Consider the following 23600-nt stretch of genomic DNA (forward strand, 5'->3'; position numbering starts at 1 on the left):
CCCGTCTAGCGTGCACAATAAAGTTACTCACTCAAACCCAAACCTTGGAGACGGCTGGCTGTGAGAGCGCTGCCTCTAGCCGGTCCCCTCCTCTACTGATACGTCCCTCGGCATCGGAGAAAAGCTGGAAGGACCAGTCTAAAAGCCAGTGGTTCAGGTGAAGCTCGGAGCCCACTAGTTCATCGGCCATAAACCTCTCTAGAGCCAGAGTCAGCTGTGCCCGCCCCCTCTATCTGTCCCTCCAATGGGTGCTGGAGGAACAGAGGAGGAGGGGGATTCCATGTGGGGAGTAGCGACTGTCCCTGCATAGAGAATAGCCTGATTAAAGCGATCAGTGGTCACATGATCAGTCAGCTCTTGGTCTATATAGCTAGCATGCGACACTGCAGCTGTCACAAGCCAGTTCCACGCATTGGGTACTGTATATTTTACTTACCCAACACTTCTCCTTTAAGAAGTCTAAAGGGGAATCAAACTGTAAATGCCTGGGCTTTTTTGAACGCCTAGGACCAGAGTTTTTCTTTAGAAGCATACCGACTATTACAGGGTTCATCAGCAGCACCTCTTGTCTGTGAAATCTAGCAGTGGAAAGACTTTGAAGCAAAGCTTTGGCAATGGTAAAAACTCTCTGCACATCTCCATTGCTAAGATCTGACAGCACAATGCTGCTTGAACTGGTCTGAAAATAAATGATCGCCTGCATGTAGAGAAACATTTAAACTTGTTTATGTTATGTTATTTACAGCGTTCGTGCAATTTTTGGGTAGTGTGAATTCTCTCCACTGTTTCTATCTGCATGTGCCTCATCAGCTGACAAAAGCTGGGGACCTTCAATCCATGGAAATCACAAGCCAGGTTAGTCTAGCATTCCAATAAAAGTAATCCAGTAAGAGCCATACTCCCTACTCAGACTCTCGATGAAACCTATTATGACAGAGCTTCACAATCAAAAGCTGGATTTACCTTTAACCCCTTCATGACTGAGGCCTTTTTTTCATTTTTTGTACCCATGTTATATTCCACATTTTAGGCCTGAAAATTACTTAAAACCCCACAACATTATATAAGTGTCTTTTGCGACTTTTGCCGCCGGGAGTCTGTTTAAACAGCCCCGATGCTGGCGACGTACACTGTACGTCGTCAGTCACGAAGGGGTTAATGGACAGGTAATGCAATTGAAAAAAAAAAAAAGCTGGCTGAAAAACAATGAATTGGCCATTATCCAAGACTGAAACGCAAGAGTCAACATCTGATCACTACATTCCGCATAGATGAGATGAGTGAGTGAGGGAGCTCCCTAAAAGATGACAGAATAATTCACGTACTGAATGTTCCATGCTGGTTAGACTCTAGGAAAACCAGCCATTCTTGGCCTCTGTCTGAAACTGCAAGATATGCCTGGCAGTCAAGCTGGTCCTCTGGCTTCAATATTTATAGATTGACATATTTGTTCCAAATAATCAAAGCTCATGGGTCAAAAAAATAGGCTGCAAGCATTTTCAGTGGAAACTCGTTTCTCTCAAAACATTTTTAATCCTTTTAAAAGCTGATACATGAGCTTATCAAAAAACTTACTCTGGTGATTGTGATGGTGATGGAGGACTCTGGTAGGTCACTGGCAGTGCAGTGGGAACTGGCAATAGTGGCTCCCTTGGAATCCCAGAAGGGATGGTGTTTGTACTTGCATCCACATTAACATTCTGCAAAACCATGAAATAAAAACGCATCATTAGAGCAAACATGATCAACTTTAACCCTCCTCTTTGAAAACCAGCCCCCAATCCCTGCCTGAAGTCCTGTGTACTAAAACGTAAACTGCATGCCATTTCCCCTGTGATCACAGAGATGCCTTGGAAATGGTCACTCTATAAAATCATGTTTCGCTATGCACAAGACATTTATAGGGCACCTCTTTCTACATAAGCAATTGAGAAAAATGAATGGCCCTACAACATAGGAGAGACAAGCAGAACTAGCAATTCAATCAGCAGCAAAATTAATGCTTCTCCTCTTTCTTCACAGAGGTACTGTGCCAGGGTTAGACTGCTGAATATACTTCATATTCCCTACTTGTCCCCGTTAAGAAGTGACACAGCTTTTTTTCCTGCACTCCTTTACAATGTCCTGCTGCTAAATCACATGTAGCTGGTAACGGAATGAAAGCAAGACAGTGTACAAATATTGTAGGATAAGCTATAATCCACTCATGAACCAAAAACATTACTTTCAGATATTCAGCACTGGGAAGTAGAGTTCACTGCCTAAGTATGCCAGAAAGGTATATTAAACCAAGCAATCCCACAATATGGCAAGATGCTACACTTGTTTTCCATGCTGTAATGCCATCATTTCAGTTAGGTTCTGTATGTACAGATGCTGCACAGTACCACGTCTCTTGCTGGGTATGAGAATTCTTTGGAAGTATAAAAACAGCACTGACATTGTTCTGTATGATACAAGTATTTAAGATCTGTTCTCTTTAATACTACTCTCCCCCTTCATGTAACATTCATACCAACAAGGCCACACACAATGGCTACAGTTTTTTTGGCCAGGAGTGTGCAAAACAAAGAATATTTTTGAAAAGCAAAAACAAATGAAATTTTTTTTGTTACCATTATAAATACAAGGAATTACAGTTCCCTCAGACTAAAAGCTAATCACCAGGACAAGCATTTTAAAAACTAGACTCGTTTTGGCTTTTCAGCTACTTAAGGTGTTTTGTTTCCTGTGGGTCTGGAAGAGATGAAGAGTCAACCTGTGATTTGTAGGGCAAACCAACATGTTCACTTTACTGGTGGTCTCCACAGCTGTTCATACTGATTTTCTGGACAGTCTACTTGCTTGGGGAAGTGAAATGACATGCTCGGTACTTCCAGAGATGGCAGAGTACTTCTCACATCTCTTCCTCCCATATGACAGCTTAGGGGTGGGGTTGTAAGAAATCTCAGCATTGTGCAAGCTCTATGGCTAGTTCTACCCACTCCCATGGACAAGTGATGTACAAGCATAAGCAGCTGAGGGTGAAGGCATTAAAGTGAACCATGTTACATCACTAGGCATGGGGAAAGCAAAGGTTCACTTTAACACCGGGAACATTGTGAAGCAGGATGGAAACAGGACATCACCGCACTGATCAAAAATAGTAAATCTGCAGATTAGAGGCTGGTGGATATGGGTACATTTTAACACAATCTCCTAAAATACTAATTACCGAGACCAATCCAGAACATGTAAGACCCTTTCTCAAGTTCTATATAGCATACAATCCATTAATTATCAAGTACTTACCTTTTCTTTTGATGTGCTTATCACCAAGCTTGAAAGTCTGCTTTCAAAAAAGTCATCAGGTTTTAGGTTACCAGCAGCACCAGGCAGAGGAGGGAAACTAGAGAGTCCCAGTTCAAAACTTGGAGATGGGGGCTTCATGGGTGGAGGGGACTGTGTCTGACCTCTCTAAAAGGAGGAACATAAAAACTGTCAATCACTCTGAACTATACAAACCATAAGCAAGGTAGTAAATGCCTGCAAAAAGTACTAGCACCTTACCCTTTTTACTACAACACTATCCCCAATAGATGTGCATATATATTGGCTCCCTCAATTGGAATTATATTTAAGAAAAAAAGTTAACACATCTTGCTGGGATGGCTAAAAATATAGAAGAGCTGAGAGAATGTAGTTCCCTTTCTTGAGGAAAATGTTGCTTCAGACTATCCTATAGTGCTATAAAGCAGCATGGGAAGTCAGGAGCAGAATGAGAAAAATATATTTTGTATTTTAGCCTTTGAAATGCTTCATTTATACATCTCATCCTGTTTACATAGCTTTATGTTACAATTTGTGCATATATCCTGATTTCAGCCTCAAAGCAACAGGCTCCTAATTTAAAAACACCTTTACTCATCCCTATACAAGTTGTGGGAAACAAAAAATATTATCATCAGCTTTCAATGACAGCCTGCTACATAGTTTTACAGCTTTTAGAAGTATTCACCAAACTGATACATCCATATCGGAGAGGAGTGAATTTACAAAGTGGAACTTTACCCCCTTACACTCAAAATTACATCAGCATTCAGCTCTGCATGCCGATATGAAATCTTACAGTCCTTAGCAATAAGCATTTTTATTTTTCTTACAATGTTTTTCCACTTCCTCTTAAGTCAGTGGTTCTCAACCTTTCTAGGGCGGGACTCTTTGGTAACATTTGCCAAGTTGTGGTGACCCCCAGCGGAGCGCTGGACTCCAGAATTAGTAAGGCGCTGGACTTGGGACTAAAAATAGAAGCACACTCACAAGAACACAAGCCCTTCCCAGCCCCAGCTAGCCTGCTCTGTCTCCATGCAGCCACTTCTCAGCCCCAGCACTGCAAAGATGCCCGCCTCCTGCAGAGCTCACATCGTATGGGACGCGGGAGGACAGCAGCGGCTGTGAATAAAAATCCCTGCTGTACACACTCCCCGGCCACTAGATGTCGCTGCAGCAGCCAGGGAGCATGTATAGCGGCACAACCTCTGCTGTCCTCCCGCTGACGCGCTAGGAGGATGCTGAGGAGCCTCTCACCTAGCGCAGCAGAAGTGGATGCTGCGCCCCCTCAACAGTGAGTTGCAACCCACTTTTGGGTCTCGACCCACAGGTTGAGAACCGCTGTCTTAAGTGTTAGTGATGTAGTTCATGCCTAAGAGATCCTGGGAAGGTTAGATCACATCGCATTGCTGGTAAATCTCATATGTGAACTGCAAAACTCAAGATCTTCATGAAAGGCATTTTTTCCCCTGAGATGTGCATTGTAACATGTCCTAGTAATATGTACTACAGCTCTAGGAGGTAAAGGAAGATGGATTAATCTGCCCTTAGTAAAAATGAACACCAAGAAAAGGGGAGGAACAGAAAAATAAGGTGAGCAAAGACTAAAAAGCCGGCAATTTTCTAGACGTATCTGTTTGTAGATTGTCGTTACTAAACATTTCTAAAGGTGCCTTTGTTGTCATTTTAAAGCTAAGGGTAAAGTTCCTCTTTGAGATACATTTTCTACTACTTTGAACTGCAGTTTGGTCATGATGTTGCTACCCATAAGTGTTATAAAATAGCTATTCCGAGTACAGCTATTGGGAGGTCACGTTACTACAGAGGCAACTACTAATGGTCCCAATATGAATAGTCACCAAACCAAGCAATACCCATTATAGATCATTCTTGCTTAAAGCTAATGAGTTATGTATCTTGTAAAATGCTTAATAGAACTCACCACAAACTTGTCATCCCGCTTCTTCCTAAAGCCATAAGATGTTTTCCTGAGGAGAAACATAATAGACATTACACATAGCATAACATAACATATAAACCTCTGAGGAAATGTGTGCTCACACTAGCTGCATTTATATGGCAACATAGATATGTTCTTTTGACCATTTACAGTGTTCTACAACCTTCATATATCGATTGTGGTCCTAGCTAATAGCCATATATAGGTGGAAATGTGGAGGGGAGAATGTCATATGAAGCGTATGCAAGCTACTCACTGTAAATATACAGTATATTAAAGTTAACATACTTTTAAAGTATATTTAAAACCAACAGCAAGAATGTGATTTTTTTTCCCCCCCACACTTCTTCCAGTAACACATTTCTTGTCCTAGTGACTATGTTCACTCACAACATCTATAAAAGGAGGAGTTGTCATCCTAGGACAGAAAGTGTGTTCGGACAACAGAACATCTCCCTCTTTGAATATCATAGTCACTTGACATTCTGTAGTTCACACAGGAACTGGGAAAGACAGATAACACTACAGAATGCAGATGACAAGATATACAGGGTTTTTTTTACACCTATCGAACAGATCAAACAAAAATGCTTCCAATGGTATCATTCAAGAAAATTTAACAAATAAGAGAAGCTCACTGTTAGAATTCAGAAACAAGTTAACACATGTAACAGAACTCACCTCCCCCTCCCGAGGCCAGTGGAGTTCTCAATAGTTGGAGGTTCTACACGGCCTGTACCAACATCCCTTTTAAATGTTGTTGTATTCGGCATTCTTGTTCTGGTTTGTCCGGGTTGCCGCGCTTGAGGCCCACGCACACCATTGATTAGTCTATCAGTAGTAAAGTTGAAAATAGTTGGACCATCAAGAAGTGCAGGGGCCCTCTCGGTACTTGGTATTGTATGCCGAAGATGGGACTTGCCAGGATTCCTAGAAAGTATTTGAATATAAAACGTTTCACAAACGCCTAATTGAAACAGGCGTGACAGCGTGAAGACCAAGTGCTCCACAGTCTGCCCAATCATGTTATAGAGTATAGACCTAGGTTTATGCCAAGCATGATTAAATCCACTCACTCTGCTGGAAGCTTGGAATGTTCCAAGCATTCACTAGTCTTTAGGTGATCAGTACTTTCTATCATTACCCTTGAACCAACATATGTGTAATATGGAACCTTAAAGTGATATTAAAGTCAAAAGGATTTTAAGCTATTCCAAATGCTGATGAAATCACTTACAATGGATGCTGATCCTTGATGTTTTAGGCTGGGTTCCCACCAGGGCATTTTTAAGCGCTGATCGAAGTGCTGAAAAATGCTCAAGAAGTTAAATCCTATGAATTTGATTTGTCCCGCTGAAAAACGCCTGAAATAGTACAGGAGCTTCTTTGGGCGGATTTCAGCGTGTATCCATTGGTATTACCGAGTGTGGCCTGGGGTAAACAAACCGCGAGCCACACTTGGGAATACAGCGTAGGTCTTAAAGTGTCCGCGATCCCCGCTGTGTCCTCCGGCCGCTGCAGTCTTCCGGGCTCCGTCCCTTGCAAGCATCCACATCGCAGGGAGGCGGAACGGGCAGGAAGTTTGAAAGTTTAAAAAAAACAAAAAAACATACCGCCAGGGAGGTTAAACGAGCGTCAAACACTGCGTTTCATTGGACTAAAAAACGTGCTAAGAACGTGCAAAAAAACCCGCCTATTGGGAACGCCCAGGTGTGAACCCAGCCTGAAAGTTTGAGTTTCCTTTAGAATCAGCTGGTCTCCTGATCACTGGTCCTGACTTACTGTTTTAGAGTGACTTCTTTCTCAAGCAGAGTGCTATGCAGTCACCCTTCTGTGTGCTAGTAAGCCGTATGCGTCTCCACAAACATAACTACTTCCCAACCCCTCCGCCAGTTGCTGGAGTCTGCACTATCCTTTGTGATTTTGTACTGGACAGGAAGTTCAGGGAAGCTGAGAGACTTGGAAGCAACTATTCAGAAACATGATGATTCTAAGCGTTTGGGCAAAAATGTAAAGCAATGCTGTGCTAGGCAATATACGGAATGTTTGTTGGCTGTAGATTCATTATTGAAAAAAAAAGTTGGAGAGTTTAATACATGTTTAAGCTGGCCATACATTATGCAAATTGTAGCTGGTTCTTCAGGAAATTCACACCGATATGGTGCTGTTGGCACCCTTTCGGCCGTCATCCCTCGATCAGCTTATCAAAGGAGCCGGTCAGAAAATCTTCGACTGAACAAACCTGGTAGCCAATGAGCTGACGGCTCAGTTCAGGTATTCTGACAGCGGGCGCTGGCTGTGTGAAAGATTTGCTCCCACTTCCTATCATGTCCCTGAGAAGCAAAGGCAATCGCACCAGAGGGAATATAGAGAACAAATCATTTTAAAAAACACTATTTGAGCGGAAAGGGGGGTTATATCTGGCTTTCATCATCAGTACTGTCTGTGACCCCAATGAGTAAATTCCCTCTGGCATCCTGATATTGGACAGAGTTTCAAAACCAGTCCCTATCCTATCCCAAACCAAATGAATGTTTTGGCTGGAACCAGAATTATTCTATTTATGTATGACAATACTATTACTGACAAAACACTGAAATATTGAAAATGGGTGGGAAACAGTCCAATAATACACTACAGCACAAGCATCACTTGCCTGTTCCTAGGTGTGTAAGGTCGCAGAGACGTCAAAGGTGATGCTGCTGGCTTGAAAGTAGGAGATGTAAACCCATTAATGAATCCAGTATTGGGGAATGGCGTTACCTAAACAAAGACATACATCAATGCATTACTTAGTATCCAAAGCTTCATATATAGCTGTGTAGTGTACATTAATGAAAAATTAAAATGATTATCTGCAGGTGTGAAATAACCCAGTAAGCCTTGAGCGTTTTATTTAAGCAAAAGGGAACAGTAGGTTAGATGCAAGGCACATACCAGTGATGGGTCCAGGTAGCTGTGTGCAGTAGACCAGGTCTGTGGGGTAATGAGGCTGTACAGAGGGAACTGCTGCTGTGGACTGTACAGAGGAGGTATGTAGAAGGATGTGGTATAGCGTTGTTGTGTGTACAAATTCATATCCAAAGGTCTAAAACCATTCTTTGGCAAAAAAGTGTTTATCGCTATTGGCTTTGCTTTTATCCGCGCCTGAAAACAAAGGAGAGGTTCTACAGGTGAGTAGTCTGCAGTAACAAATTAGAGAGGCGTTATTAAATCAGTCAGTTTTGTCACCTTTATAGGTTTCCCTTGAAATGTCTTCACATCTTCTCTCAGGTATCTGTAGGCCTAAAGAGAGCCGCAGAAAAACCAGGTCACATATACAAACACTCACAATAAGAAAAACTGGCTTTAAGGACATTTATCCATGGCTACTGTGCGTTTCCAAACTCCAGGAAGGAAGTTTTTATTTCTCCAGCTTGGCTCTGATATGCCCATGCACACTAAGACCCCATTCACACGTAGCGACATACCTTTTGCAGCGGATCCGCACGGCCGGGATAGCGCGACTTTCGGGGCGACGATCCAGCGACGGTAGCACAACCTTCTCCGTCGGGCTCCATAGAAAAAAGGCAAAATCGCGCAAAATCCACCAAAAAAAGGGTCCGGTAGAAGCGACTTGCGACGCGCGACATGGAGTTAAGACAGCTCCATTGAATAGCATTGGCCGGCGACTTCTCGCGATATCGCGCGGCAAAAATGCGCGAAATCGCGCGATAATTTGCTACATGTGAACGGGGCTCAAGGATGACATAACACTCACTAAGGGAATTGCTCACTTGGTACCACCAACTATTTTTCAATGAATACAAGGTGTTCCCTGATTGGACAATGTGGAGAGGAGCGGTGGATGATGTCCCAAATTCAACCTCGTTCAATCAGAGAATGTCTTGTATTCACTGAAAACAATACAAGGCTTTCCAAAAATGGGGGCATGTTATAGGAAACTGCTGGAGTCGCAGCTGGACGATCACAGCTCTACATAGACTACTACAGTGATTCTCAGTATCTCCAGCTATGAGAAATGCATACTTGCATTAAGCCGAGCTAGAACAATGTACATTTGTCCAAAAACATTCTTCCTGGACTTCCAGTTTCCCCAATACACAGAAAGGATAGTAGTTTTTTTGGAAATCACATATGCACATCCACATATGGAGCATGCAACAGAGCTGGCGCGTGGTCAAAAACTGTCATATAGGGGAAAGAAGCATCCTCAGCCATATATATGCTCCAACTGTACAAAATTTGAAGTGAAGCTAAAAATAACTGAAAACTGGCTCATTTTAAAGTGCACCTGAGCCCACTAACATCATTTTAAACTAATAATAGTCTTTAACAGAGTCAGTCTCAACAAACCCAGGTGCTTCTTGATTTCCAAAAAGTCCCCATCCACAGATATTCCTTTTATTTACATTTATGTAGCAGATGATTTTCTGTCGACTGTTCAGCACTGCTTACAACCTTTCATGCGTGCCATTACATCAGCAGCATGAGTTTTGATTCCCTCCTTCCTGTCAGATAGTTTTGCTTGGACGGACAAGATAAGCAGGAGTAGCCTGTACTGTAGAAATCTCTGCTTTAGCTCATGAGCAACATTCTCAGCTGCCTGTCAGCGGTGCAGGTGAGAGAGAGGGACAGTCAATGCGCTCTTTGCCTCTGTCGGTCCCAGGTTTACAGAACTGAACATAGATGCACGCAATTTATTGAATACAGTTTTCATGCTGCAAAATAAAAGATGGTGCCACCACTCTAAAGATGGATAACAAATGAAGGCAGGGATGGGGGTAGTACAAGAAAAAAAAAACAAAAACGTATCTGATGGTAGGTCCACTATAAAATCAGCTAAAATTAAAAAAAACTCTCGTTCCACACAGACAGACATTCTCTACAGCATGCCAACAGGGGATAGGCTTTTCTACGTATGAGGTGGCTGCTTTCCAAAGACGACAAACTGGAAGACTTTGCATGGGCTATGATGAACTTGAAGTGTATCAAGTGAACTTAAACCGAACTTAAGATCAATTGGAAGTTTATAATTATATTTTGTGAAATGCATTGCACTGATGCGGACAAAAAAAGAAAAAAAGGCAAAGCCAACTTATTTCCAAACTAGTAGTACAAATATTTTGACCAACAAAAAAAAAAAGTGCATTACCTGTTGTGCGTCAGCTTCGGATTCAAAAGTGATGAACCAATTGTCATTATAGGCAAACTCACAATTAACAAATTTCGGCAAGTTCTCCCCTTTGAAGAGGGCTTCTACATCCTAAAAAATAATCACCACTTCTATCAACTTACAGTGTTGTATATGAGACTTACACAATTGCAGAAACAGGTAGGCAAAAAAACCAAAAACATTACATTTTGGGAGCAGAATATCCCCATAAAAAAATCTGAACAATGAATTATTGAAAGACCATATACTTACTTCTATAGGAGTAGACTCAGGAACTTCCCGCAAAATCACAATACACCGATTCTGATTCGGTCTTACTTTCTCTCCCTTTTCATCCACTTGGACTAAAGGCAAAGCTGGAATGAAAAGCAGGCAGCAAATGAGCACAACAGCACTGACATGAGAATCACTTTAAAAATGTGTTTTATTACTATACAGTACATATGAAAACATTCAGTGCAAAGTATAGTGTACGTTCAGTTTTTTGTTGTAGTGTTTACCTTAAAACGCATCCAAACCCATAATGTAATATATTGCAGGTCATCAGTCTTAAGATGTGGTGGATGCAGGTTTCCTTTTTACACCTTTATTAACCTGGCTATCCTGTCAGAAACACACCTCCAGTCCTAGAGTACAATGCTCAGTGCACTGAATCTACAACGTAACAGCACAGCTACCCTATGCACATTATACTATGCACATACACACTATTTGTAAAAACAGTATTTGGCGGGATTAGACCCTGAATTGAACACTTTTTTTTAGTGAGTATCAGCTTACAATGCGTCAACTGTCTGATAACACCAATAGACAGCTTAGAACTGGCCAATGCCAGGCCTGTAATTGGAAAAAGCTATCAGCAACCTAAAATAGGCTGGTAATAATGAAACAAAAAGTACTCGTGTGCTGATGTGCAGAGAAGCTGGTGGAATGCAGTGTAGGAGGATAAGCAAAGCATACTCACATCTCAATACATCAACTATTAAGTCCATGTCGGTGCTTAGCTTCTTGACATGGTCCAGATTTGCTACGGTCATAATTGGCACATATTGATCACTGTCCATTTGCGATATTAGGTACATGTCACTGGCAAGGTTCTCTCTGCAGAGAAAACATGTCATTTAAACATCACTAAATCTCTAGAGCAGGCCATTAAAACTATGAACTAAAAATGAATTCGTTGGGTGTGAAAATACAAGTGTAGATTGTGAATGAAAAAAAAAAAATTAAGGCTACCAACTGACCAATACCAAAATGAACCGATAATGCCTCAGGCTGTAATTTATTCAGCTCTAGTGGCTCATAAGCTGTATTAACAACTTAAACCCAATGATTTTTTTGCCGAGCCTTCAAGATCATGATATTTTTAAAAGTGTATCAATGCTTACAATCGAGTCTGAAGGAAGAGCGTTAGATCTGTGGGTAAAATGTTTATACCATACTGTAATATGTTTTGATGAACTGACCCTATACAATATTGCAGAAAAGCCGCAAATACCATATTTTTTGTTGTCGTTGCTAGAGAGTTTAATCATGAAACAGCTTCTAACATCAACTAGGGACTCCAGTAGAAAGATCTGTACAATTCAGTTGCCCTGGTGTGCATACATCCCCTATCCATTTCTATAGATGCCACATGCCCTACTAGATGATTAATCTGGCTCCCAAAGATCGTAAAAGAAGTAGGGACATGCAGGCCTCGAGGCTGGGCATAAACAGAACCAGAATGATGTTGAGAAGATTGTGTCACCCTGTTCCCCAATAAATGCAAACATTCCACTAGATAGAACTACCACTTTCAGGTGGACATACCAGTTAGTAAATGGATTGACACCTTTGGAAGTTACACTCTTGATTTGAAATGTTATCAATGGGATTGTTGCTTGGTCCCTTAAATTGGCAGAGAGCTCTGTTAAGTCCTGCACAAGTCTTGGGTCAACACTTGACCCAAGACAAATGTTGAGGTGAAAAATTAAATCATTTCACCCAGCATAAACGATAACTTTTTAGGCATATGTGGCCATCAATATTGAAGAAATTTGCTTAATACAAAAAAACAAACTATACAGAACTTGATGTCATCAGCCAAGGTCCACCAAAGATAATAAGTACTACGAAGAGCCAAGTAGGTCATATTTGGAGTTCTTATTTCCCACCAATGTCAATGTACGATTTCTATACTGTCACAGAACACAGGCTGCGCCAAGTTCACAGGCATAAAATTGGTTAAATTTGTCAATGTGGGTAATAGGTTAATGGAGAGCATTTTCTTGGCTGGCACCTTACAGATAAACAACGAGTAAGAACAGACCATTATGCAAAACCACAAACTCCGCAATTAGTTACTTAATCATCAATTTTATTAGACATTAAACATTTCATACCGAGATAGACAGAATTCCAGTGTTTTCTTAAGAACGTCACGCAGATCTTCCTGCCCTTCTGGCTGCGGTAGATCATTTCCTCCTGAAGATTTCATAGGAGGGGGGGAGAAATAAAAAAAAAAAAAAGAAAACAAAACCAAGTTTGCTATTTAAAAGAGATGACAAACTGGCAGCAAGTGGATAACCATGTACAATATTATTCCTACAAACTGCATCAACTATACATAGCATTACAAAAAACCTAAAGAAGTGTAACAGAGTATGAAACATAACTGGTCCACATAATTACATAATAAAAAGTATTTCAATGTAAAGGTAATTTGTCAGAAGCTGCTGTTGCTATGCATTTGAGGAAACAAGCTCTGGAACCGGATAGGCATATGCTTTTTCCAGGTCACTGACTCACCAAGTAATAAATTAATGAGAATAAAAGCTCTGGGGTATGCATCTTCAAACTAAGTCAGCAATGGAAGTTATTTCTGTTCCAGTTAATAATTTCAAACAACCCCCATTATTTAAGAGAGCCAACTCTTGTAGTATCGATTGCAACCAATAAGTTAAGTTGCAACAGATTACTCCCCTTAACTGAAACTCTTAGAAAACTATAAGACACATAGTTTAAAAATGTTCTGTCATTTCTAATTGTATACAGTCTTATACCACATCGTCCATCCTGGCACACTTTAGAGGTTTCCAACTTGCTCTTTGGACAATGGGTTGGCATCATCAACTCCATCGAATCAGCAGGGAGCTGACCCAGGATACAATACTGTAATGCTCCCAACAGTAAGGAGCATCACAGAAACAGCAGGCTGAAACCTTTGGCAGGAAAATGAGGAAATATATATGTGGAAATTATATTTAGCCTTTAGAATAAGGTATCTCAGTACTTGTACTTAAATGCACAGATTATCGTATGATCCTATTCTCACAAAAAAAGTAAAAAAACTAAAACTGATAATCGTGTATGAAACCCTTTCCCTGCCAAAGATGTAAGGCTTACAGCGGAACACAACTGTTCCAGCTGGCAGGCTCAGTAAGCCTTACGGCGGTGGCTTTCTCCCTTACACTATAAGCTCATGGTCACTTTAGTGACCAAGAACTTATACCAAAACAGTTCCCCCCGACGGTCCCCTTTAAAATAATGGCTTATCAGCAGCTGAGAAGCATTTATAAACCAAAATCTCATCTTCTCCCCGCTGCCTGCAGCTGTTCCCTGCTTCTCCTCGGATCCCCTTTGCTCTTCCCCGCCTTTATGGGCTAAAGGTGGCCATACACTCTACAACCATCGCAAGACTTCAGTCTTGCGATGGTTGTAAAGGGATTAAAAAAACGTACGATCTGCCTATCTTGGACAGGCAGATCGCACTCTCGATCATCGCAAGCCCGCCCCCCTGAGGGGCGGGCTTCCGATGACCGCAATGCTGAACGGGCAGTGTGCGCGTGCGCACACCGGCCCGTTCAGCATTTATCTTCCGAGCACCGTTCTAACCAGCCGAGAATCGTACGATTCCCGGCTGGTTTTCGAACATGCTGGTTCGACAGAAGACGTGCGACCGTACAGTAGAAACGGTCGCACGTCTCCGTTCACACTGCTCGATTATCGTACGAAAAACCGATCGCATATGATTATCGTACGATAATCGTGCAGTGTATGGGCACCTTAAGGCAGCGGGGACCCAAGGAGAAATGGCCGGTTCGATGCAGTGTGGAGGAGGGAGCCAATCACCAGGCTGGCCGAGCGGCATGAGAGCAGCAGCTAGAGGGGAGGAGAGAGGAGCTGCTGTCATCCCGTCAGTTTCAGGATGACAGCGGCTGTGTGCATGGCCGAGCGGAGGGTCAGTAAATATCTGTGACACTTACCGATTTTCTGTATGCAAAGCAAACACTGGAGTAATCAGGTGATCACTCCAATGTTTGTATATAAATTGGGGACACACACACTGCAAGGGTTAAGTGCGCATTTTTATCCAGGTGCTTAAGTTAAAAGAAAACAAAGTTACACACACCCAATCCTACTCAATGCTGCAGGGCTATGTGATGATCTGCCGGGGCCGCTTGTAAATGCACTGCCCTGGCGGATAAATCATACCGCATATGTATCACATAACCTCTTAGAAATGGTCTCCAGAGCAGACCCTGCTGCCAAAGACCAACACTGTCACTCAAAACTCTTTGCTAGCAGCGTGGTCGAGCAGAGGTGTTTAAACTTTCCGACCACGCTGCTTTGCAACAGCAGGACGGATTTGAACGGGACCTAGTGTTATATGTTCTTGGTCCCTTAGCGGATAAAATAAAAATTGGACATTCTTAGCGAGACTTTAACATGATGGGAATAGTGCGTGGGTAATGAAGCCATGGGAAAATATATATTTTCATAAGTGGTACTCTCCCTAGCCAAGTAAAAGAAATGGTTTTCCATCTTTTGAGGTCAGTCTGGATAGCGGCCTTGGAAGGGGCATAATTTAGACGGAACAGGTCGGAGAATGTTGCAGGTAATTTTATTCTCAAATACTGTACATTGGAGTCACTCCAAGTAAAAGGACAGTTTCGGTACACTTAAGGGTTTGTGGTGGTGATGCTCAGTGATTGCGTGTAGTCATTCCTGAAATAAATGTGCCCTATTGCTCAAATTTAAGAGCCGGTCTCTAAATGTGCCCTATTCCTCAAATTTAAGAGCCGGCCTCTAAATGTGCCCTATTCCTCAAATTTAAGAGAGTAGCATGGATTCATTAGGAAAAAGCCATATAATAAACAAATGCTGCTGGAATCTTATGTTCTTGATCATTACTGTAATACTTTCTATAATTTGGTTAATTTAAACCTAATGAAAGGATCTAGCAAAAGAATGAATGTTGTAGGCAATAGAGGACAGCTCTGTCTCATTGCATTTGTAATCTGGAAAATAGAAAATCATTGTTTTTTTTACCCATGCAGTTGGGTTGGTGTATATGGTTTGCATCCATGCCATCATCTGTTGTTGCAGCCCTATGGTATGTGCTCCCAAATGTTGCCAACATGCCAACACAGGGCCATTCCGTGCTTGCACTGGCTGCTGGACATGGGACATTTTTTGTTTTGTATTTCCATAGAACAAAGTCTAGTACCCAAATATGATGGACAGTGGACTGGTCCTTTAATATCTTTGGGGATCCTGGTTTAAAGGATTATAAGCTTAAAACCAAATGCAAAAATATTTACAGGTAATCAGATTAGATGATGACTAGAACTTTGCTCTGTCATTGGGGATAATTAGCTGAGAACTGCAAACAACTGAACAGTGGAAGGAAAAGATATAACCAACTATAAAACATGATTGTAATGTTTCTTCAGTAAATAAAGCTTATATCTTTTACAAACATGCATATAAAGCATGCAATTCTGGAAATCACTTAAAATTTAAAAAATAAAATGAAAAAATATGCTTTTCACTGCAAACACATAATGGAATCATTACCTGAATGTGAGATTTCATGCATAGATTCATATTCGGAGTTTCCCAGAGTTACGGTATTCATATCTGTTTGGTCTGACGTGGAAACTGATGGAGATGGGTCTTGTGTTAACATTGCACTGACACCATCCCCATTGGCATCCAGTCCTGAAATAAATATTTGAGTCAATAAAACAAAAAAAAAGTCCCTAATGTACAACATTCATCTTATGTTGCGTTACTCCAAGGCATGCTAAAAGCAGCAGCTTTTTCATATGTACTCCCCCCCACCCCCACCACCAAAAAACCCCACAAATTTTAATGAAAGCATGACAGAAGTGCTGACCACTGAGCCCCTGTCCCCCCCAGTGCAATTAAAATACTTTAATTTGAGAACTATGGGGTGTTTTTCCCCATAGTTCTCTTAAGGGTCACAGGAGGACATATACTAGCATCCTCCCGTGACCCAAAGCTCAGTATATCGTGAGCTACACCTTGCGGTATACTGAGAACGCCGCAGCCGGGACGGATCCCGACAATACTGTCTGGATCCACCCAGCTGCGTTAATGACAGCTGGCTCTGCCTATCTAGAGGCAGATCCAGCTGTGCCTGCACCCCTCCCCCATCCGTTTCTCCACTCAGCGCTGGAGGATCGGAGAGGGGAAATCCGTGACTGAAAGTCACCACTCTCTGCAGGGACAGGATCGAGAAGTAAGCGAGTGACAGTATGTGTTCGCTCACTTCCCGATCTATTAAGCCAACGTGTGACATTGTCACACGTCAGCTCGAACTATGCGGAAGAGTGATTTTCACTCGCCTCATAGTTCTCTTTTACATGACCTGCTGAAAAAGCTAGCTGGGACTTCTGGTGGTAACCATGTACTGTGGTCAGCTGTTTCTATATGCAACTTCCACAAGGTAGGATTATAATCCAAACCAGTCAAATAGAAGACAGAGCAACCAGAGAAAAGTTGCAAGAAAAATGAAAGCTAAAGATTCGACAACCAATTTTACTTGACTGACTTTACAGGACAGCACACACCACATTAAAGAAAAAGATAGTCACTGCTGACTTCCCCTAATGACAAAATTACATTATAATCCAACTTTCTTAAACCTTTCCTGATCTGCATTCTTAAACTGGAGCATGGACTCAAAGTTCTGAAGTCAGTTGGTCTGCATAGAAGCCAGGTAGCTAGCATTTTCAACAGGTCATCAATGGAAGCCCTAAACCTCTCTCACAGCAGTTATGCATTAGATTACCCCCAGTATGTTACAAGTGTAACCATTTTTCATATAGGGATTTTGTTATACCTTCTTTGGGCCAATCCTGGGAGGAGCTACCCAGTGAACCTCCAGATTCTTCCACAGTCCCATCAGCAGCTCTGCCCGATTCCACATGTAACACATGGTCCCCCCATACTTTAGCATTAGGGTTTAACTCTGAAACCTTAGCTGATTCCTGAAATAAAGAGACAGGACAATGGTAAAATACAAAAAGAATGACTGTGCTTTATTTCATCCTGTATGTAACTCACTAACCGCTAGATTTATCTACAAGAAGCACAAAAAGAATGAAGTATCAATCTTAATTGATAGCAGGTCATAATATACAGTAAATGTGTAATACTTCATGAAAACTTCACCTTTTATCGTTAACAAGCAGTCCCATTGACTATGCATAGGCTAAGACGATGTCATCAGTCTATCACAGGCAGCATTTCCTCAGTCCTTCCTCCAGCTCATATTACAAAATTGCAACTTTGCAGGGTCCTATGGAGCCACCATTGTGTGTGCCACTAAGCTATGTGGGTCTCCACAAACAGCAGGGGAAGCTGCCTATTCCAAGCTAGTAGCTTGAGACGGTTCTGTCCCTTGTGATGTCGTACTGGACAGGAAGTTCAGGGAAGCAGAGCCGAGGAGAGATTTGGAGGCAGCTGTTTGATAACGGAACTAAGTGCTTTGGGAAAACTGAATGAACACTTCACAGGGCAAAGTATATTTATTTGATCAGGACTCGTAAGTAAAAAATACAATGTTTGAGAGTTTAATACTGCTTTAGTTGTGTTACAAGTCTGCACATTATGATGATATGTCTTTCTATTAAGTTGCACCAGGTGATTAGAATACATGACTATTGTTTATCTAAAGCAAAAGGGTTTTTTTCATGCCGGGCCCTTAACGTTAACAGTTCAATGGATCCGGTTCCGAGCCTTTAGTGCAACGTATGGTATTGTAGTAGCATGCGCTGCAGCACAATATACACCCGTTGGGAGCTGCGATAGGGTGCCATTTAGAATGAATGGCAGTGCGCTAGCATACTTAGCATTCGGTGCACTGCGTTGAGATAGTGTGTGCGCTAAACGCTTGGATACTGTGCCTTTAGCACAATGCAGCATTGTGAATGGGCCCTCAAAGCGCACTTATCTTAATAATCTGGTACTTTGTTATTTGTGATACATTGTTGCCAAGATTTAAAGCGCACTTACTCTTTAAACAGAGGATCAGGATTAAGGGCCCAGTCACACCAAATCGGGTGCGTTCCGGCACGGTCCGAGCCCGGAACACACTGAATTGCATAGATCAGGCTGAGCCGCGTAGGGCAGGAGGGGGCGTGGCTGGTACAGCCGATCGCCCGCACTGGAAGGCAAGGTACAGGAATGCCCTCTGTTCCAGTGTGATTGGAAAAAAAATAGTACATGCAGAAATTTTTTTCAATCGTCCCTTGTGTTCCGGCGCGGGCGGGGGGCATGCCTGCGGTGCCACCGACATGAATGGCACCACCACGCTCCCTACCCCCCCAGAACATGGCCTTATCTATGCGATCCAGTGCATGCCCAGCTCGGACCACACCGGAACGCACTGGACATGGTGTGACAGGGCCCTAAAGGAAGGAATATGAACATGGTGGATTAGATACAGCAAGTGTCTTTATATAGAAGGTCAAACTCATCGAATAAAATTTATCAGGCAAATTATAGACAATTCATCACAAATCAGACTGCCTCTCGATCAGCAAAGTCTCTGAGGCAGGTTTACAGTCTTGTGCGTCTGTATTCCTGGCCAGCCAAATGCAACAGTTTACAAAGTCAAGAGACAGATTACTGAAGCTGAAACAGATTGTCATTCTAAATAGCCGCATAGCTCAGAAGTGGTCACGGTCAGGTTTTAGTCTGTCCCAGTGATATAGTAGAGCAATCGAGAGAAGAGAAATTATGACTCGAGTTGTAACCTTGTAGTAAATCTGATGCATAATCTGTCTCACTGCTCCTGTTTAGTATTGGTTTGCAGTAGAGCAAAATTGATAAGTGTTCCCCACTGTGATTAACTATTGTGGATATACTGGTCATTTATTAATCAAGCAAAATGTTCATTTTGTTGTGAGCGCAAGAGTCTTTAATTTTGATTTGTATTGTATTTATTCCATCCATTTATATTGCTACTTGTACAATATTTGCATAGCGGTTTCATTTGAGAAACTGAAGTTGGAGATTTGCCCAGTTGAACTGTTTTGATGTGCATTAGAAGCACATGTGCATTACAACAGACTGCATTAGAATTAGACGGACAAATGATTCTAGAAAAAAGTGGGGAAGGGATAAAACCTCTGTCATGTTCACATTCCTGCAATGCAGAAACAAGTGTATATATATTTCTAGCAAAAACCATATACAGCATCTCTATCCCTGCCCGGCCAATACACGAGCCGTCATAGTCAGGAGGCGGTGGTTTTGCTTTAGTCCGTCTCCAGTCCATTACACATCATTGATATCTCATTAAACATTTTGACATGTCATGTGTAAGTTTACTTTCAGCAGAATTAATGTATTTCGTTATTAAAGGAGAACATATTTTCGGTGACTTAAAATAGCCAAAATTGAAATGCAAGTTAATTTGAGAAATTAACACACGTGAGCTGTTTAGTGCATTGATGTTGGACAGAAAGTCTTCTATTTATATTAGATATGGAGGAGATCATAACAAATGTTTGCTGCAGACATAGGCGGATCCCTATGCCAGATATTCCTCTCAGACTGTTTTGAGTTTTGTTTTTGCTGATGGGGGAATAAATTGGCAAGAATAGGGTGATAGATATGATCTGTTTTACAGAACTATTATATATTGTGTGTACGGCATCTAGTGATCCCCCTCTTACTACTTGACTATGCTAATGTGGAAGAATCTGAAATGCAATTGTATGCTATACTGATTGTGCATCATGTGCTATTTTATTGTTTTATTCTACTTTGGAAAATTAATAAAATACTTTGAAAGGTAATTTGAGAAATGAAAACCTGTGAAAGCAGTATGTGTTTGGTTAACAATTTAGAGTAAAACACAGCACTTGGATTTATGATTCATAGGCCACTCTTAATGACGCAGAATCATTGAATGCTTTTATTCCTAAAGACACTCTGTTCAGAGCGATAAAACTTTTTCTGCGGGTATATAAAACAGTTTGGTTTTCTAGAAACACAAATAGAACTTTTTGACATGTCTGTAAGTAGGCGAACCTATGGAACCACTCCAAGAAAAGACCGCATACTGCAAAGCAGGTCCTAAATCATCCAAGATTACCGGTCCTTATAGAGCTTCAGAACTCCCAGACAACAAATACTCTTTTCTCAATAGAAAATACACTATATTTCCAAAAGTATTGGGACACCCCTCCAAATCATTGGATTCAGGTGAAATTTCCTTGCTACTAAATATTCCACAGTATTATAACAAAGTGGAAGCAACTGGGAACAACAGCAACTCAGCCTCAAAGTGGTAGGCTATGTAAAATGATAGAGCGGGGTCAGCGCATGCTGAAGCGCACAGAAGTCGCCAACTGTCTGCAAAGTCAATAGCTACAGACCTCCAAACTTCGTGTGGCCTTCAGATTGGCACAAGAACAGTGCGCAGAGAGCTTCATGGAATGGGTTTCCATGGCCGTGCAGCTGCATCCAAGCCTTACATCACCAAGTGCAATGCAAAGCGTCGGGTGCAGTGGTGTAAATTGTTAATAGTTAGGGTCCTTGCTAGGGAATGCATTTCTGAGATTTAACGCCTGCATTTAGTGCCACTTTAACTTCCATTAACCAACAGCTGAAGCACTGAGATAGGACATTCAGAAACAAATGTAAAGGACACATACACTTCCCAACCAGTAACTGGTCTATGTGAGCAGCAGCAGCAGAGTACTTACAAGATGAGAACTGTCTTTGGCTTCTTGGACTTGCTGCACCTGCGGTTCAGCCACAACTTTAGTATCCTGATCTGAAGTCATGAGCCGTCTGCTTCTAGGCTCCTCAGAGAAAACGAGTCACCCTAGAAAGCTGAAGGGGGAAAAAAAACTAATCAGTTATCTGAATAAAAGTACTGTACATATGAAAATGAAAAAAAAAAATCAGAACATTTTGTTTAAATTGAACCTGAAGAAACCCCTCATTTAATTTTAAAGTGATATTAACCCCTTCATGACTGAGGCCTTTTTTTTGCACCCATGTTATATTCCACATTGTAGGCCTGAAAATGACTTAAAACCCCCCAACATTATATATTTTCTGAATGCCAAGACCCTATACAATATAATGGTGGTAGTTGCAAATTTTTAATGTTGCGCAATATTAGCGCAACTCCTTATTAAACCCCAAAATTTTGTGACAAATTTAATTAAATGCCCCAAAACACAACAAAATACCAATTTTTGAATGAAATATAAAAGATGAGGTTACAACTAGTAAGATGCCCAGTTTACAAATTGCGTGCGTCCGTGAAACGGCAAAAAACTGCAGTACCCCCAAAAAGTCCATAGAAGCCGCTTTAAAAGCCCCCACAGGTCATCAATTTAGAGATACCCCAAAATACTGGCCGTAGAATTATTGCTCTCACTCCGGCGCGCGCCGCGAAAACCAACATGTATCGCGTTCATCGTTTTCATACGTATGCGCACCCGACACGTGTTTACGTGGTGACGCGCGTGCTTGCGGGGGACTTTAAAAAAATGTTTATTAGATTTATTTTATTTCATTTTAATTTAAAAAAAATTTATTTTACTGTACTTTGACGGCTATCACATAGGGGGGCTTGCAAGCCCCCCCCCCCATGTGATAGCAGATGGTGTTGACAGGTACTCTTTTAAAAGGTGATGCTGGGGGTCCAAAAGACCCCCAGTGTCACCTTTACACTAGAAATAAGCTATTGAAGTGCAGATCACACTTCAATAGCTTATAGCTGGGCTGCAGGAGCCCAGAACTGACAGCCCAGGGACCGGAAGTGATGCAATCTGCATCGCTCCCGGTCCCATAGAACGGGGAGGGGATCGATGAACGGAAGTTCGTTGATCTCCTCCCCAGCTCCCCGTGGACACCAAGGAAGCCGGTCCCGGGCCCGTAGGAGGGGCAACGGAGCCCGGGAAGCACGGCGGGGGGCCCTTCTTCTGGGCACAGAAGCGATCTGGCGACAGGTAAGTCGCCAGAATCGCTTCTGTTGTAAAGCCGACAGACTGCTTTACAACTTTAAACAGAGTTCCGGCAGCAAAAGCCGCCGGGAGTCTGTTTAAACAGCCCCGATGCTGGCGACGTACGTACGTACGTCGTCAGTCACGAAGGGTTAAAGAGAAACTTTTTAAACCATTTCAAATGCTGCATGGACCAATGAATGCAGCTTCTTGATGTTTACAAGTTTTAATTTTCTGCAGAATCAGCTGGTCCCCTGAGCACTGGTCCTGATATTCTGTTTAAAGGTGCCCATACACCTTACGATTATTTTCCGATAATCGTATGCGATCGACTTTTCGTACGACAATCGTAACGTGTGAATAGAGTGCACGACCGATAGTACTGTACAATCGTATGACTTTTGACGGTCAAGCATGTTTGAAAACTTTGGTCGATCGTACGATGTTCGCATAGTTGGTGGCGTTTCCGTCCGTCAAGTCGCACGATTAACACTGCGCAAACTAAAATAATTGCGGTCAATTACCGCAAGTCGTCCAGGTGTTTTTCTTTTAACTACCACTGATTGAACCTTTCGATAATCGGGGCAGGATGGGGCCGTCGTACGAAAATCATACGACTGTTCGATCGGACGAAAAGTTTTGTACGATAATCGTAAGGTGTATGGGCACCTTTAGGGTGGCTACTTTCCCTTGCAGGATCCTACAGAACCACCCTTGTAAGCTGTAGGTTTCTCCACAAACACTCCTGCTGCCACTCTTCTCTAAGCTAGTAGATGGACAGCGGCTGGAGACTGTGCTGTCCTTTGTTATCTTCTAGACAGGAAGTTAAGGAAAGCTAAGAGAGTTGGAGCTGTTTGGAAACATGAGGACACTAAATGCATGGACAAAAATT

At 42.0% G+C, this 23600-nt stretch overlaps 1 protein-coding gene across 1 annotated transcript in view; it reads right to left on the minus strand.

The window, feature by feature from the left end:
• The window catches only part of LARP4B (La ribonucleoprotein domain family member 4B), a 74505-nt gene that overhangs the window by 2955 nt on the left and 47950 nt on the right, over positions 1–23600 (minus strand). The window contains exons 4-17 of the mRNA XM_018554187.1: positions 21455–21584; positions 17578–17725; positions 16287–16430; positions 12830–12911; positions 11410–11546; positions 10698–10801; positions 10425–10535; positions 8501–8554; positions 8207–8416; positions 7926–8032; positions 5951–6199; positions 5252–5297; positions 3292–3456; positions 1576–1700 (exon numbers count right to left, since the gene is read on the minus strand). Coding sequence (XP_018409689.1) covers positions 1576–1700; positions 3292–3456; positions 5252–5297; positions 5951–6199; positions 7926–8032; positions 8207–8416; positions 8501–8554; positions 10425–10535; positions 10698–10801; positions 11410–11546; positions 12830–12911; positions 16287–16430; positions 17578–17725; positions 21455–21535 — 1763 coding nt within the window. The 5' untranslated portion in view covers positions 21536–21584. The remainder of the gene's footprint in view (positions 1–1575; positions 1701–3291; positions 3457–5251; positions 5298–5950; positions 6200–7925; positions 8033–8206; positions 8417–8500; positions 8555–10424; positions 10536–10697; positions 10802–11409; positions 11547–12829; positions 12912–16286; positions 16431–17577; positions 17726–21454; positions 21585–23600) is intronic.

The sequence above is a fragment of the Nanorana parkeri genome, unplaced genomic scaffold (assembly GCF_000935625.1).
Source record: "Nanorana parkeri isolate BGI_ZX_2015 unplaced genomic scaffold, ASM93562v1 scaffold145, whole genome shotgun sequence".
NCBI lineage: Eukaryota > Metazoa > Chordata > Amphibia > Anura > Dicroglossidae > Nanorana > Nanorana parkeri.